Source organism: Antechinus flavipes, chromosome 6 (genome assembly GCF_016432865.1).
Source record: "Antechinus flavipes isolate AdamAnt ecotype Samford, QLD, Australia chromosome 6, AdamAnt_v2, whole genome shotgun sequence".
In the NCBI taxonomy this organism is placed as follows: Eukaryota; Metazoa; Chordata; class Mammalia; order Dasyuromorphia; family Dasyuridae; genus Antechinus; species Antechinus flavipes.
This window is the reverse complement of record NC_067403.1, coordinates 165,985,878-166,002,322: the sequence shown is the minus strand read 5'-3', so window position 1 is coordinate 166,002,322 and position 16,445 is coordinate 165,985,878. Positions and strand designations below refer to the sequence as shown.

At 40.7% G+C, this 16,445-nt stretch overlaps 1 protein-coding gene across 1 annotated transcript; it reads left to right on the top strand.

Annotated features, from left to right (window-relative positions):
* The first annotated feature begins 8,793 nt into the window (after positions 1-8,793).
* On the top strand, positions 8,794-16,231 carry STBD1 (starch binding domain 1). The gene is made up of 2 exons (XM_051964393.1): positions 8,794-9,225; positions 14,332-16,231. Exons 1-2 carry the CDS (start codon positions 8,958-8,960, stop codon positions 15,186-15,188), a joined length of 1,125 nt encoding a protein of 374 aa, XP_051820353.1. The 5' UTR covers positions 8,794-8,957; the 3' UTR covers positions 15,189-16,231.
* Positions 16,232-16,445: the final 214 nt, after the last annotated feature.

Below are 16,445 nucleotides of genomic sequence, written 5' to 3'. Positions count from 1 at the left end.
CATGCAGACTATAGAGTGACAGCGACCTGAGTTCAAATTCCCCTTCAGATATTAGCAATGTGACTCTCATAGAAGTGATGAACTAGAATCTTGGACTCCAAGTCAGAGAGAATTCAAATCCTATCTCTTAGTAATTGTGTGGCCCTAGGCAAGCCATTTACTCTCTGCCTCGGTTTTCTCATTTGAAAAATGGGGATAATAATAGTGCCTACTTCCTAGGGTTGTTATGAGAATAAAATGATATGATTTTTATAAAGTGCATTGCAAACTTTATATAATTTATAAATGTTGGCTATTATTGTTATTTAATTCATTAAAACTGTCCAACATCCTTCTGAGGCAAATTAATAATCTTTTTTTTTAAACATTGGACACATACATATAGTATATACTGGACATATATGTATGTGTGTGTGTATGTATATATATGTATATATGTATATACATATATATACATACACACATAATTTAGGTAAACATATATAGTGTGTGTGTGTGTGTGTGTGTGTGTGTGTGTGCGCTCTTTCCCCTCGATTTCATCCTGATCATTGCTTCCTGTAATTTTGTTTTCCTTTTGAAGGAATGTTTGTCTTAGCAACAGATTTCTGTCTTAGCCTATGATGTAAGATCATAGGGACTTAAAGAGAGCTCCTGAAGTCGTATAGTCTGTAGTATTTGTGGCATGCTGACTGTCCTCTGGAATGAGAACATTAAAAAATTTCCTTTGGGAATTTATTTTTGTTTTTTGGCTTTTTTTTTTTTTTTCATCAAGGACCTTGACTCAAGTCTGTTCTAGAATTAGGGTGAGAAACTTGCTTGCAGATGGTTGGATTTGGAGAACACCTCTGAAATTTGAAGCTAGGGCAGCCCCCATGTGCCTGCTCTCCAGAGGAAGAGTTTATTTCTGGGTTCAGTCCATCCTATCTTGTGCAGACAGAGAATCTTCAGAGCTGACTGAAGTTGACAGGTGCTACTGATTTTTTTTCTTCCTGACCTGTGATTTCATCACTGTGAGAAACTCATAGCAAATGGTCATTAACTTGGGCAAGATTATGTCTTGGAGCAGGGCCTCTTAGCTGCAGTCTACAGATCTCCAAGCAGTCTCTGCATAGATTTCAAAGGGTGTGAGAATTTAGATGGGGAAAAAAATTACAAAGTTATTTTCACTAACATCTAATTGAAATTGAGCATTGCCTTCAATTAGGAATGTGATTAATCCCAGTAGTATTAGCACTGCCTGTGATGTTCTTGTTGATCCTTTGTTCTTGAAGAAGACCAATGACATTAGGAAGGTGAAGTCTTGAATTGCAATTGGATTAAGTGAGACAGAGCTGTGCAAAGTCATCAGCCTTACCTTTTCCTCCAGAATCATTGGGGTTCAGTGACAAGCCATAGGTCAGGGGTCTGGAGATGATATGGCCCCTGGTGCAGTGGGAGATTTTAGCCTTTTAAGCAAAGGTGTTTCCCATTCAATTTGTTTGAGGCAATACCCATTCAGTGATTAAGGCCAGGTAAGAATTGAGGTAAAAGATGGCCTAGTTTGCCTTCACAAAAGAACCAATCAGGGAGAGGAAAAACTTCAGAGTTTTTGGCTAGAACAGAAAAAATTGCTATTTACTACTAATACCTGTGACAATCACCAATAGAAGTCAGAGATATTTTAATATCACATTATATTTGAAATTGATTCAATTAGTGTTTGACATAATATGCCTTTTGGCTTGTATCAAAGAATACCTCACAGTTTAAAGTTATTACTAAAAGTCACTCATATCTACACCTACACACACCTACACACACACACACACATACACACACACACATATCCCAGTGGTCTTCACATGATGGAGAGAGCCATTTGCACTCACAGAAAAGACTGTGGGAACTGAGTGTGGATCACAACAGTATTTTCATTCTTTTTATTGTTGTTTGCTTGCATTTTGTTTTCTTTCTCGTTCCCCCCCCCCCCCATTTTGTTCTGACTTTTCTTATGCAGCATAATTGTGGAAATATATATAGAAGAATTATATATATATATTTGATATATACTAGATTACTTGCTGTCTAGAGAAGGGGGTGGGGAGAAGGTGATGAGGTGTGAGAATTGAGGATTGAGAGATCCTCTAACAGCAGTGGGATCCCCTTGGCCAGTGATAGGCTTTGCAAAAAAATTTGCAAATCCCAGTGAATACTGACTCCAGGTTTGTGGCAAGATTGGTTTTATTTACACTAAGAAGACAGCTTTCTTAGTGAGCAAGATCCTGTTGCAAAGAGGGGGTTACATTGAGAAGAAAATACCTTCGTCAGTGGGCAAAATCCTGTTAGGACTTCTGAAAAGATTTAAACTGAGAAAGAACCAGTGGGCTAAGTCCTAAAGGGCATTAGCAAAGATTCAGGATTCAGAATCATCTTTTGAGGTTTGAGGCTGAGGAGATTAAGGGCTAATTTTCCGATTCAATAGTGAGCCATAATTATGCCCCAGGCCAAGATCTCCAATTAAATGAGATCACTTATCTAGGAGTTTCCTTTGTGAATGGAGGGCTCCTCCCAGAGGCTGGGAGGGTTTGAGAGTCAGGAACACCCTTCCCCCAAAGATTAAAGGGGACACAATTTGCATCAGGGTTCCCCCAAAGATTAAAGGGACACAGTTTACCTCATTTTCCTCCTTCAAGCAGTTAGCCCAAATTGATCTGGGGCACAGGGATGAAGGTCTCATCTTGTGTAGCTGCTTCAAACTGACAAGGGTCATAGAGTTGTCCCTATGTTCAATGGGGGTTCAGGCCAGGAGGGGAAGTGCGATCTGAAGATAACAGCAGAGGCATCTAAGGGAAGTGTCCAAGTCAGTTGTCCCATGATCCCCAGACTGAACTAGGAGTTGAAAGTTCATAGCTTGGAGCCTAGAGGGAAACAAATCTCACAAGCAGATTAAAAGTGGGGTGGTACCCAGGGTGGAGATGGGAAATTTGGGAATTTGGCAATTGGAATTCGGAACATTTAGGGATGAGGCCTTTGCAAATAATGTATCAGGTCCCATCTGTGGGCTGCCTTGAGGATGCTGAAGGCGTACCTAACAATCCTCAATGCCCCATTGCCCGCGGAGCTCCCTAAAGCTAAGGAGGAGTAAACTACTGGTAGGGGCCATAGAATGACATCAAGAAAAGTAGGAGAGAAAATGTTGGAAGCAAAGTTCTTATCCTTGGAATGGGAAACAGTTAGGAACAAGAGTGAGAGTAAGGGAAAGAAGGGCATTTTCACCCTTCTTTCCCCAGAGTGCTCCTATGAAATACCTGAGAAGTAAAAGCTGGACTATTTGTCCTTCTGCAAGGAGCTAGGCAGGCTTAGGCGAGGTATGATCTCTTTCAGCAAGTGCCTTGATACCTTTGTTATCCAGCATCTCTCAGATTTCCTCATCTGGGTACAATAATTTTCATGGTTCATTAAAAGGCTTAAATAAGATAATATGTTGCAAACTTTAAAGTTACCTAAGGGTCAACTCATGTTTAGGAAATGCAAAATAGTATTTCATTGTTACCAGCTCTGTCCCTTAAACTTTGAGATTGCAACTTGGCTAACTACTTGAGTGCAAGGTTGTGAAGTAAAACTGCAATGGGATACAAAAGATAGTATTTACCTTAGCAAGTCAGGGTGGAAGGGAATAGAAAAATTTTCTGCCAAATATTCCACAAATGAAGAGTCCTTAGCACAGTGTGATGAAATCATCAGTACTTACTGGTAGTAATTAATTCTGATAGAATACTTCCCACTAGAGAGAGGAAAAGTGTTTCTTTGGTAGTCGGGTGTTGGAATCTTTACAAACTGTTAAGTCATTAGAGTTGAGATGTTTTGGGCCAGAACCTGAAACAAGGTACTAAGTAGAACTAATTGATACAATGCTTGTGTTCACACCTTTACTCATTGGAGTTCACAAGTATGGGAGATTCACAAAATAAACTTTGTAACTTTGTGAATTCACACCTCCCTTGAAGCTCTTAGGACCAGAGAGCACTCTGGGAGAAAACCCATAATCCCTCTCTCTGATATATAAGAAGAAAGCAGAGGCCCAATGAGTTTCAAGTTCTGGCCCAAAACATCTTGTAAGATTAGATCAAGGATACTGAACCATGCTAAATTAGATAATTATTGTCTCTATCAACTCTAATGACTTAACAATTTGTAAAGATTCCAATAGTCAGGGGACTTGAGTTCAAATCCCAGAACTGGTCTCTTTGTAGCCCAGTTTCTTTATAAGAAGATATGGTTGGATTAGAAAAATTAAACCTAAATCCCTTCTAAATCTATAAATCTGTGAAATCCCCACTTAAGAACCCTACCACTATTGCTATATATTGTACACTGTGACAGCTCATAAGTTTGTAGGGAGATGGGGGACATGTTGCCACTAAAGTTATTTGGTCGTGGTGATGTTATTCAATTGCTTTAGGGGTGTCCAATTCTCTGTGTGTGGGTCAGAAACCATTAATAAAAAGACTGGAAAGATCTCTAGAAGCAAAACAAAGCAAAGTTTATTATATGTTCTCCCGAGAATCCAGTGTCCTACCCATCGAACAGAGAATCAAAGGGAGGAAGCACCATAGGGGGCAGGGTCAATGCTTTTAATCCCTAACGCAAATTCCCCTCCCACCACTGACTCTCATCCTTATTGGCTGAGGATCTTATATTCTAAACTCGGGAACTACCCAAGAAATTGAACTTGACCAATAAGTACATAGTTGCCCATATTTGGTTGAAATAGGGAGGATAACAAGAAGGGGACTTAAGTATGCCCTTAGGGGGATAACAGGAAGGAAACTTAAGTATGTCCTTAGGAGAATAGCAAGGAGGAGACACTTTAAGTATGCCCTTGACTTAATGCTTAAAGTCCTTCAGGCCTACTCAAACTTTGAAATAGATGAAGCCTTACTCGATTTTCACAACTGTCTTGAAAAATCTCACCTTATCTCATTCATCTGTGACCCCATTTGGAATTTTTTTGGCCAGAGACTGGAGTGATTTACCATTTTTTTTTCTCCAGCTTATTTTACAGTTGAAGAAACAGGCAAATAGGATTAAGTGACTTGCCCAGGATCATACAGCTAGTGTCTAAGGCCAGATTTGAACTCAGGTCTTCCTGATTCCAGGCCATGTGCTTTATGCATTGTGCCATCTAGATGCTCTCTGCAATTATATTTCATTTAAAATAAGAAATCATTTACTGATACTCAATATTCATTTGGCATTTTCACTTTAAACATTGTATCCTATAGTTCATTCAACTTTTCAATATCCTCTTAGGACTGAGATGAAAAGTGCTGGAATCAGAGGTTCTGGGTTCAATCCTACCCACTTGCTGTTTGGCAAGTTACTCATCCTTCAAAGCCCTAATTTTCTCAGCAGTAGAATGATAGAGTTGGACTTGAGTGTGCTCATAAATATTTAATAACTCTCCAGGGGAGGAAGTGTAATTTTTTAATATTTTCTCTATCACATTCTTAAGTCTATACAATCAATAGAACAAAAAATCAAGCCTTGAGTTGTAATGTGTACCGATTTCCAGGTGTAATGCTCACAATGAAAATTTAATAACTGGCTCTCCCAAGCCAATCAATATGAGTTAACTCCAGCACTGTGTGGATTGAAGTCAATGACCTCGAATTCTCCTTCCAGCTCTCTATCTATGAACCTATGTTGGAAAACACAGTGACTATCTTCATAGCTCAATGAATTATAATCATAAAGCTTAGAAGCCATTTACTCCAGTGCTGTCATTTTAGAAATGAGGAATGTTATGTGGCTTGGCCAAGGCTACAGAGGAAATAGGTATTAGAGACAGGATTCCATCCAGCTCCTCAGTCTAGAATAATCCCACAGTATTATACTATATCTTTGCCAAAATCAGCTCTCATGTCTGTTTTTATAACAAAAGGTCTGTATCTAAAAAAAGTTCTTATATATTGCAGAGGAAACAAGTTATTTCACAACAGACTTAAAATGTGATAAACATAGGACTCTTCAATGTTTTTTTACCTTATTTTTAGGGTTTTTTGTTTGTTTGTTTTTTAGCAATCCTTGCCCAGTTATGCCAAGCCCACAGAGTCCTTATTATGAAAACCGGAAAATACAAGTTTTAACTTAACTAATGGTCTTGGGTTTTAACTTAAATGGATTCCTGGGAAGGAGAGAGAACAGAACTCCTACCCATGAAATTTGTTTCCCACATATATAGTATTTAGTGGATTATAAGAAGGAAATAGGCTGTTGATTTATCAATGTAGATGATACAGTGACATTGACATCTGTTAAATCAATTAACTAAAAAGCCCAAGACAAAAGTATCTTCTCAGAGAATGATGTACAACAGTACCTGCCACCATAATTCAATTCACTTGAAACCATTTGTCAGAATGTGCTAGGCACTGTGTTAGAGAGTAGGAATCACAAAAGAACAATAACAAAATCATCTCTGCCCTCAAAGAGCTTAGATTCTTTTGAGGGAATAGCAACATAGTGTTGAGGTGTGAGAAATGAGGGTTGAGAGATCCCCTGGTCTGTGCTGCAGGTTCTTTAAAAAAGAATTCACAATCCTGAATATAGGCAAGTTTTGTGGCAAAAAAAAAAATGGGTTTATTACACTGAGAAAATAACTCAGTGGGCTCTTCTAAAAGGACTTAGTGGAGGTTTGGAGTTCACACTTTGATTATATTGGAGTTTTTTGGCCCAGAGATGAGGACCAATCTCCAGATGAATTTAAGGGATTAATTTTCAACACCATAAAGGGTGGTGACTAGATTACCTTTTGGCAGTTTCCCCTGTGAACAGGAGGATGGGGCCTCCCAGAGGCTGGGAAGGGTTTGAAATCTCTAACATGGGACCACCCTTCCCCCAAAGATCACAGTTTACATCAATAGAATAATGTATTTAAGTGTGAAAAGAACCTTAGAGGCCATCTAGTTCTGACAGATGAGCAAATTGAGACCCAGAAAGTGAAAAGAACTGACCAAAGTTACTTAGAATTATAGGTAGGATTTCATCCAAATTCCTATGGCTACAAACCCATCAGTTTTTGAACTACATTATCCTGTCATCATCAAGGACATTGGCAAATATGCCCTCAAATGATTTTAAAAGATATTCCTTTGGGGGAAGAACTTCCAGATAAGTTCTTTCTGTAGAAGGAAATCGGTCCCGTAGACAAATTCCCTGGCATTTACAAAAGTTCAGTGCTTGAGGGTGGATAATAAAAGGGAATTGAGAAGCAAGTAGGGCAAAAGGGGAAAGAATCAAACCATCTGGCGTCTTTTATTTTGAATAATTAAATTGTTTAACACAACTAGGTTGTGTTAAGTTCAGTAGTTTCCATTCTGAAGGAATGTTAAAGCTAATAATCATCCCTGAAGTTCTGGGTAGTGGTACAAAGCCCATTCACCCTATCCTATATGGTTGGCAGTGAATTGGGAGGACTGCTAATTTAGGAGAAACAGATTCTGTTCACCCTTAAATAGATAAACCTTCAATTCCTCTTCATTTACTGAGTCATGCCAGGAGGAGGCACATTTTGTTGAAATTTTCTATACACATTTTCTCTGGGGATTTTAACAAGTTAAGTCAACAAGCCTTATGAATTTACTGTGTTCCAGGAATTGTGCTGAAGTTAGACACTAAAAAAAGCAAAAACCAGAGAACCGTGTTCCCCAGAAGTTTACAGTTGCATACAAGAGACAATATGCGAATATCTACGTAAAAGTAAAATATATGCAGGGCAAAATGGTGAAAAATAACAGACGGAAGGCATTAGCATTCATATGCTCTCATTAAAGTCCAAAAATGGTAAGCACCTATGCACTGAGGATACAAAGATTTGTATCTTAAGAAGCTCCCAGTCGAACGGGAGAGTTGACAACCCATGTACAAAAATATAGACAGGATAAATTGGAGATAATCGATAGAGAAAAGGCACTAGCATGCATAGGTTCTGTTAAAAGTAAACAAGCACATTTAAGCACCTATGTGCCCAGTCTCGGCCATTCAAAGAAAGGCAAAAGACAGTCTGCTTACAATTTAATGGAAGAGACATACAGCCAGCTATGTACAAACAAGATATTGACGTGATAGATTGGCAACGGTAATCCTCTTCTCCCTAAATGGCTGAAAGGACACAGCAGAGAGAATCAAATGGATCTAATATAATCAAGCTTCCAAACTCTTAAGTCCTTCCTTTTACAGATAAGGAAACTGAGTTTCAGAGAGGTTCAGAGGGATCCAATTGACACTAGAATTCATTTTCTCTTCACGTCCTTTTAAATTAGAACTCGTCACTGGGTTTCTACAGATGCTAAATCAGCCTGGACCATTTGTTGCTCGTCTCTCTCGGAGGCAGACTGGCACCCTGGATTGCAACTCCACGACCTGCTCTAGATCGGGTGCTGTCCAGCGAACTAGGCTTCAATTCAACCGATGGCAAAGGCAATGGAGACCAAAGGATTGAAGTGATTTGGCAAACAGGAAGATGTAGAGGAGTGATGGTCCTTATGACTTTACTTGACCTTGTAAAACTCTGGGGAAGAGTCAGTGATTTCGGTAGAAGGACAAGGGAAAGGATAAGGCTTAAGAGCTAACTGCAGTAGCGCATTCTCCTCCCCATAATTTCCTTCTCCCCACCCCCCTCCCTGCTCTCTTCTCCTCCTCCTCCTACAGGGGCCAACTACTGCGACTGCGGCCAGCGGAGGGTGGCCATGGGGCGGGGCGGGGCGGGGCGGGGCAGGGAGAAAGTTGAGCTTCTGCCGGGGCGGGGATTCGGAAGGGAAGAGGAGATAAAAGGGCAGGTGGAGGTGAGGGGCGGTCTGAGAGCTAGAGTCGCACAGCATTCGCTCCCTTCCCCGGTCCCCGCAGTCCCCTCTCCCCGAGGTTGGGCGTCGGACATCCCTTGCAGCGCTTGTTTCGCGGCCCGTGCGTCCGGAGCCATGGGCGCTGTCATATCTGCCCTCCTGGTGGGAGGAGGTCTGGCCGGTGCGCTCTTCGTCTGGCTTCTGCGGGGGCATTCCGGGGACCAGGACGCGGGGACCGAGGAGGAGCGAAAGTTGTCGCCTGAAGAGGTGGCCGCAGCAGCCCTGAAAAGGGACGGAGGGAACGGAGGAGGAGATGGCGGGGACCCCTTTTGCCCCAAACACGAGCAGGTGACCCAACTCGGCGAGCAGAGGGAGGACCGGAATGTCAAGAAAGCAGCCGGAGGTACGTGCCTTCTAGCTAGCAATCCTCATTTAGGTGTTTGAGAAATCGTTAACGGTTCTAAAGAAAGCTGGGAGGGGGAGAAAAGGGTACAAGGTGTGAACACACCCCTAACTTTGCCTGGAGCTGAGTCACGTGGGTCCCTTCAGCCCCTTTTTCCTGGCGTTCCTTATGCCTGGATCAGCTTGGTTGGTGGATCACCCCCTTTTCTTTCCAGCCTCAACTTTCCAAAACGGGAAAAACGGTCAGAGGGGCCGAAATCAAGTATTGGTTCAGTCACTTATTACTTGCGTGACTTTGAGCAAATCAATTCGTGCCTCCAGGCCTTGATTTCTTATTCTATAGCAGGAGATGGAATTACTATAGGAGCCCCCTTCCACTTCTAAAATCTGAAGCCGTCTACTTTCCTCCATTCTCATCAGTTTTTACACCCCTTTCCCCGGAGCTACTTGAGGGGTGGGATGGGGATGGAGGAGTGTCTCTGTTCCTGTCCCTAGACCCTGAGAGCTCAGCTCAAGCTAAGCAGGGCGTGCTTCTCGCGCTCTTCTCCCGTCTCCGCCTTCCTCCCATCCCCTCCATAACTGCCCCCTTCCCTTTTCCCCAAACTGCACAAAGTGCCCAGAAATTCCGAGGCACTCTTCCCTTGAGGCTGGGAATTGGGTTCGGGAACCCCTACCATCTCTTCTCTAGCTTTGACAACTTGGGATGGTATGCGAAATCATCCGAGCTAAATTTGGGAGGGAGGTGAGTGGCAACGAAGGCCTGTCTCGGTCCGGAGGGAGTCCTGGACAATCCCATTCTAGAATTCTGCAGACACCGCCCTTCACCACCCCACACACTCTTCTCCCCCCCCCACCCCCCATTCTCCCCCCCCCACCCCCCATTCTCCCCGCCTCTCCCCCCCCTCCCCCGCAGTTAGTCGGCACAGACTACTTAGTTATTCCTTTTACTAATTTAATCTCTCCTGTTCTCAAAGTGCAGTCCTCAGAACCCTGCGATCCTGAAACCCTTTCAGGAGACTCTAGAGGTCGAAATTATTTTTATAATGCCAAAAAGTGATTTAAAATCTTGATTTATATAACTACCTGATTTGAGATTTTCATGAGCTTCAAAGTAGAATATTCATGTAGAGGCAGATATTGAAATCCAGTTGCATTCTATTAAGCCAGACTTTTGCAAGACTATGTAAAACAATGCTATTTTTTCTCACCAAATTTTTAGGAAAATTTTTTTTCATAAGTTTTTTCATAAAAAGATGCTATTTATGTTAACATAAGACATTTCATGTTACAAGATGTTATTTATGTAGCATATTGTTATTTTTAAAAATTAAAAAAATTTGTTTTAATTTCAAATACTGTAAAACATATTGATCACTAGCTATAATCCCCATAAATGAAAGATTTGAGGTTCCTTAATTTTAAGAATACAAATGGGTCCTTGACAATTTTTTAAAGCTATAAGGGGATTTTGAGATTGGGGTCAGGATATTTAGCTTTGAATCCCAGCTCTTTTCTAGAAGGCACTATCTTGATCTGAGGTGATCAAATCAAATAAAGTCTGAGGCCCAGTCTTCTACAAATCTTGTGACATCCCTTTTAGATGAACTAACTACTCTTTACTCTTGGGTTCCATTTTTATGGTCAAATTTGTATTCCAAAAATAGGGTAGCTCTGCCAGGGTCTTCTACACTATTACTTTAAATTTTTCTGTTCCTATTTTTTTTTTAAACTGAACCTCTGATTTCATTGGTGTAGACAAACTCCTTCTGCTCAATACGGTTGGCAACTGCTCTGCAATTTATAGATTTGGAAAGTTGCCTAGGGCATGGAGAGGTTAGACATGACCTCAGTCCCATAGCCAGTATGTGCCAGAGATAGGGCTTGAAAGCCAACTCTATCCATTACCTTGGCCTTTAGCCTCAAAAGAGTAGGGTAGCTTCCCATAAACATGCTCGGCTCTCCTATCCCAGGCCATCTAAATAGGACTCTGTCTTTCTAGCCTTTTACTTCCAAAACCCTTCAAAAAATTACCTATATTTTTCATCCCTGTTTCCTTGCCACCAACTCGCTTGTTTAATTTCTTTTTTTTACAAGCTTGCTTTCTTTTTTCCTTACTGCACTCTCTAAAGTTAGCAATGATTTTGATTGTTAAATTTGATTACCTTTTCTGTTTTCATAATTGACTTCTCTAACTTTTGCAACTGTTTGCCACTCCATTCTCCTGGATACTTCTGTATCTCCCATCTCTCTGCTTCTGTCTTGTTCATTCTATTTCCATCTCCTGGTCTTATGTTGATTATTGTTCAGAGCTCTGCCCCTGGACTCTTTTCTCTCTATATATGCACTCAGAAATTTCATCACTCATTCCCTGGGTTCAAGTATTTTTATGCAGATAGGTGCAGCTAGGTGATGCAATGGATAGAACACTGAGCCTGGAATTAGGAAGACCTAGTCTCAGATACTTAGTATCTGTGTGACTCTGGGCAAATCATTTAAATCCTCATCTGTGAAATGAGCTGAAAAAGAAATGGGAAGTATCTTTGTCAGGGAAACCCCAAATGGGATCACAGAGTCACATATGACTAAAAATAATATAAAAAACAAACATCTCAAATATGTCCTTCCATCCCTAATCTCTTTCTTGAACTCCAATCATACAACTTCCTGGAGATAATTCTTAGATGCCCTTTGGACACCACCAAATTTCACATAGATAAAATGGAGCCCTTTATTCGAGAATGTTAGAAGGTTCAAAAAGATGAATATACGTAAAGTACTTTGAAAACCTTAAACTGCTATATTAATATTATTATTGGTCTTTAGTCTGGTGATTTTCATTTGCTGTTTTCTACCATATGCCTGGTGAGCTCAAACATCTGTTGATAAGAGCAATACAAGGGTGTGAAGTAAATGTTTTAACAACTCGGCTGGGTGTGGGGGAAAGGAGAGAAATAGTATATAAACACTTCTAAATTTGATCAACTTTCGTCTGGACTATTCCAACAGATCCCTAATGGGCCAGCCTTTGTGTTCCAACCTACACTCCACCTAACTGCCACACTCCACCTAACTGATTAGGATAATTATCAAAACTTTCCAATTGCTCCACAATAGTTACAACATAAAATCTATGGTTCTTAGCTTGGCTTAAATGGAAAGCTCATTCCACACCCTGTTTCCAGCTCCATTTCTAAATTTTCTCCATTCAGTTAGCTATTCTCTAAACTCACCTTCCTCTTGCATTTACACAAATTACCCTCCTACATACTCTTTCTTTCCTTCAACATGGTAGTTGAACATTTTCAGTTCTCCTGATCTATACCTGGCCACTGGAAGCAGATGGCTCTGGAAGAGAAAATGAGACTGGTGACCTTGCATAGTCCTTCTTCCTCCCTTAAATCTAATTCACTTGCATATTGTGGTATCATCTCCCTGATATCCTGGTCATTTATCTTGGAGAAGGAAGGACAAACAACAAATGTTTTCTCTCTGAGATCTTCATTGATTCATTGATCTGGTAGAAGTTCTTTTCTCTTCAAATTTCCTTATATTTATTCTATGTTTAGAACATATATACTATATATAGACATAGTATAAAATTCCTTCCTGCTTCCCTCCCCTGTGCAAGCTCCTTGAGAACAGGGTTCATTTTTATGTTTGTATCTCCTGTAGCAAGCACTTAAGATGCTTCATAAAAGCTGATCTAATTGAATTAGAACATCAACCTAAATCATTACTTGCCTTCACAGTGAGTGGAGGAGGGAGAGAACTCAAAATTTTATAAATGTTTCTAAAAGTGATTTAATTTTTTAAAGGGGTTTTTAGATTTTTATTAGATTTTAGGAAAAATTTAAATATAAAATATTTTAGAAAACTTTAATTTTGCCAGAATCATGGTTTCTTTTTTATCTTTCCCCTCTCCAGATTTAGTCAAATATATATTCACACTCCCATCTTAATTCCCGAGGAAAAGCAAAAACAAAACACACACCTGATGTGTGATTTTTTTTAAGACCCTTAGAAAAAGGTGGGGGGAGGGCATTTAGTGTTACCAAAATGGATGCTTCCCCCCCCCCTGCTCCCAGCTATCAAAATACTTTCATTTTTTGAAAACATGGCTGATAGTCATTTTGAAGTCTTTATTCAATAATTTTGAAAGCAGGCAGTCCAAACCTTCCCAGCCTTGAACTCTGTTATTGTGATTGCTGGTGGAGCAACAACATATGACTTGGAATTGGGGGCCATGCGTCTTCTGGTCTCTGGTTAGCAGGAATGAGCATTGTTTGCAAACCCTGTCCTTGTTTGTTGTTCTTTGCCCCATAAACTGGGCAACATTAGGTCCTGTTTGATTGTTGGGCTGCTAGGTGCTCTGTCCTGAAATCAGTGACCTCTGTCCTTCTTGCTTCCTTTGTCACATATGGGCAATGGCTTATTTCTTGGTTTGACTGTAGAGTTATAACCTTGTTCTCAGTCAGAACTAGCATTTATTGAGCTAGTATGCTAGGCACTGTGCCAAGTACTAGGGATACAAAGAAAGAAAGAAAAACAAACCCAGATCAAGAAGTATGGATTTGTGCCCTGAGAGCACAATACTACAAATCAACTAAATATATTTAAGATCAATGTCTAGGGATATTGGAAGCTACCTAATCCAGCCCCCACATTTTTGGTGTTCAGACTAACAGATTGCTGGAACAAACTCATCCAAACAGGTCTTTACCTTTTTTCTACTGAATCAAATTAAATGATTAAACTGAAATCTAGGTCTAGGTCATATAGCTACGAAAGAGCAGAGGCAGCATGTGGAGCTAGTTCTCTGATTCTGAAGTGTTCCACTATATCATGGCTGCCCTATTTGACTTTTTATGGGATTCCTAATTTTTTGGGAAAAAAAAGGCTAAATTAAATGTTTGCTATTTGAACCCCCTCCTTTTTTTAGCTTTTGTCCCTCTGGGGTTTATTGACATCTGATCAGTTTATTTATCTGAGGTCCTTATCTTGAGGACCAAACTTAAGAACTTTCAGACAATTAACTGGGCATTTGTTTTCTCCTTTCCCAAATGAATCCTCTAATACTTGCAATGTTTTAATATTTTTTGTCTTTTAGAGCATCATCAGGAAAGTAATGGATGTTTGGTGTCTGAGTCCAAGAGCAGTGACCTTGAAGGTCCAACATGGAAAACGCAGAATAGTTCTACTCAAGACTTTGACTGTCTGAGATCAGGAGAGCAGCCCTTTTCCACTCAGCTGCTAGGGACAGAATCTCTGACTCTCTCGGGACTTACTAACTCTGTGAATTACTTGGAAGTCTTAAGTAGGGAAAGTCCAGAATCTTCTCATCCATCAGATCCTCTCAAAGGACAGGAGACAGCTGTGTGCTCTACAGGGAAGTTCCCTTCTGACAAACATGAAGAAGAATTGAAAACTCTACAGATGGAAGGTCCAGATTTGGTTGATCATGAGGACTGGGAAATGGTACCCAAGCACTCAGTATGGAGAGATGCTAGTAAGGGCAAAAGTTCTGAGCCTTCTCATGCTGGTGTATCGGTGTTTGAATGCCGGACCTCGAGCCCAAATCAGGGACTGGACTATGGAAGAGACTCCAAGGATGCCCAAGGTCAAGAAGTTCATTTGAAAACAAAGAGAGTGGCAGCAGTGTCCCCATTGTCTCAGCAAGTCAGCGTCCAGTTCCAGGTTCATTACATCACCACGTCAGATGCGGCGGTGGTGGCGGTCACTGGAGACCATGAGAGCCTTGGCAGCTGGCACAATTACATCCCACTCCAGTGTGGAAAGGATTGGTTCTGGTCCAGATCTGTCCCTTTGCCAATGGATATGGCACTGAAGTGGAAATTTGTGATAGTAGAGAATGGGAGCATTGTCCGTTGGGAAGAATGTAGTAATCGATTCTTAGAGACTGGGAATGAAGATATGGTCGTTCATAAATGGTGGGGCTGTCACTGACTGGTTTGGGGAGCATCCAAATAACTTGGGACTATTGTGCTTTTTATATCTATATCTATATCTATATATCTATATATAGATATATAGATATAGATATATATTACTATAGTTTTATTCCACAGAAACAAGAACTCCAGTGTTATCTTCAGTAGCTCTTTTAGCCTATGAAGTTCATCCAGAGTTATTGACTGCATTTTTGTGAAGTTGCTGCTGCTGAGAGTGCCCCCTCCTTTCTCTCCCCCAGCTCCATGGAGCTTTGTAGCATCCCATCCATTGATGCCTTCGTGCTGGTCCATTTCCACTTCATTGCCCAGTTGCTTGGGAGCAAGGTGCTGAGTGGGTCATAGTGGGAAGCAAGGTTCAAACCTGTGGGGGACCAGCATCTCCTTCAAAGGTCACCTAATTCTTAGCTAGTTTAGTGAATAATGAGGACATTGTTTGGACTGTTTTGAGAATAGAGGAATAATGTTGTTGCCTTTCCTTATATCTCAAGTGCCTGCTACAATTGCCTGTTGATTTAATGTAACGAAAGGGTCTTTGCCTTGTAGATGTCATTAGCTAAGACATGAATTAATATTTTATGTAGGGCCTAGGCCAACATTTTGAGCATTGTTTTTGTTTGTTGGTGTGTTCTTAGAGGGAGAATGTGTATTTTTAGCTTGGTTCTCTCAGTGACTGACAAGGTCATGGTAACTCCCCCAGTTGTACTTCCTCTGGGAATGGGGATGAAAGTGGGAATAGATTCAGGAATTGCGATGATACCACATGGATTCAACCCTAAAGCATAAACTTCTGGGTGCCCCATCTGGAACAAAGAAATTTCTGTAACATCCAATGTCTTCTATTTCCATCTTTCCCCACAGGCCCGGTCCAATATATATGTAACATGTATGTTTATGCTCCCAGTTCTGGCTGGCAGTTATGGGGTCTGTAATCATGGTATGATGCTAGTTGTAGACAACCTGGAACAATACTGCTATCCTGGAAATTATGGGGGAAATGAACTAAGTAAATAATAAAGCTTGCCATTTTCATATCTTTTACCATTGTTCATGTATTTGTGTATCAAACTTTGGAAAGAAAATATCAATAGGGTGACTAGTTATAAAACTAGAGGTGTTTGGGGGCAAAACGCAAAGGCAGAATTGAGATCATAGGGCTATGGGGTAGGGGAAAGGCCCAGGGAGAGGGTTGGAATTTTATAATTTTCTTCTTCGAGAAGGGAAAATTCAATCTAAATTTGATTTGGCAACTAAA

Bases quoted from the DNA above. Each gene is read 5' to 3' on its own strand.
- STBD1 (XM_051964393.1), top strand. From the start codon at position 8,958: ATGGGCGCTGTCATATCTGCCCTCCTGGTGGGAGGAGGTCTGGCCGGT. The intron at 9,226-14,331 runs GTACGTGCCTTC...TTTGTCTTTTAG, and splicing joins TGTCAAGAAAGCAGCCGGAG to AGCATCATCAGGAAAGTAAT.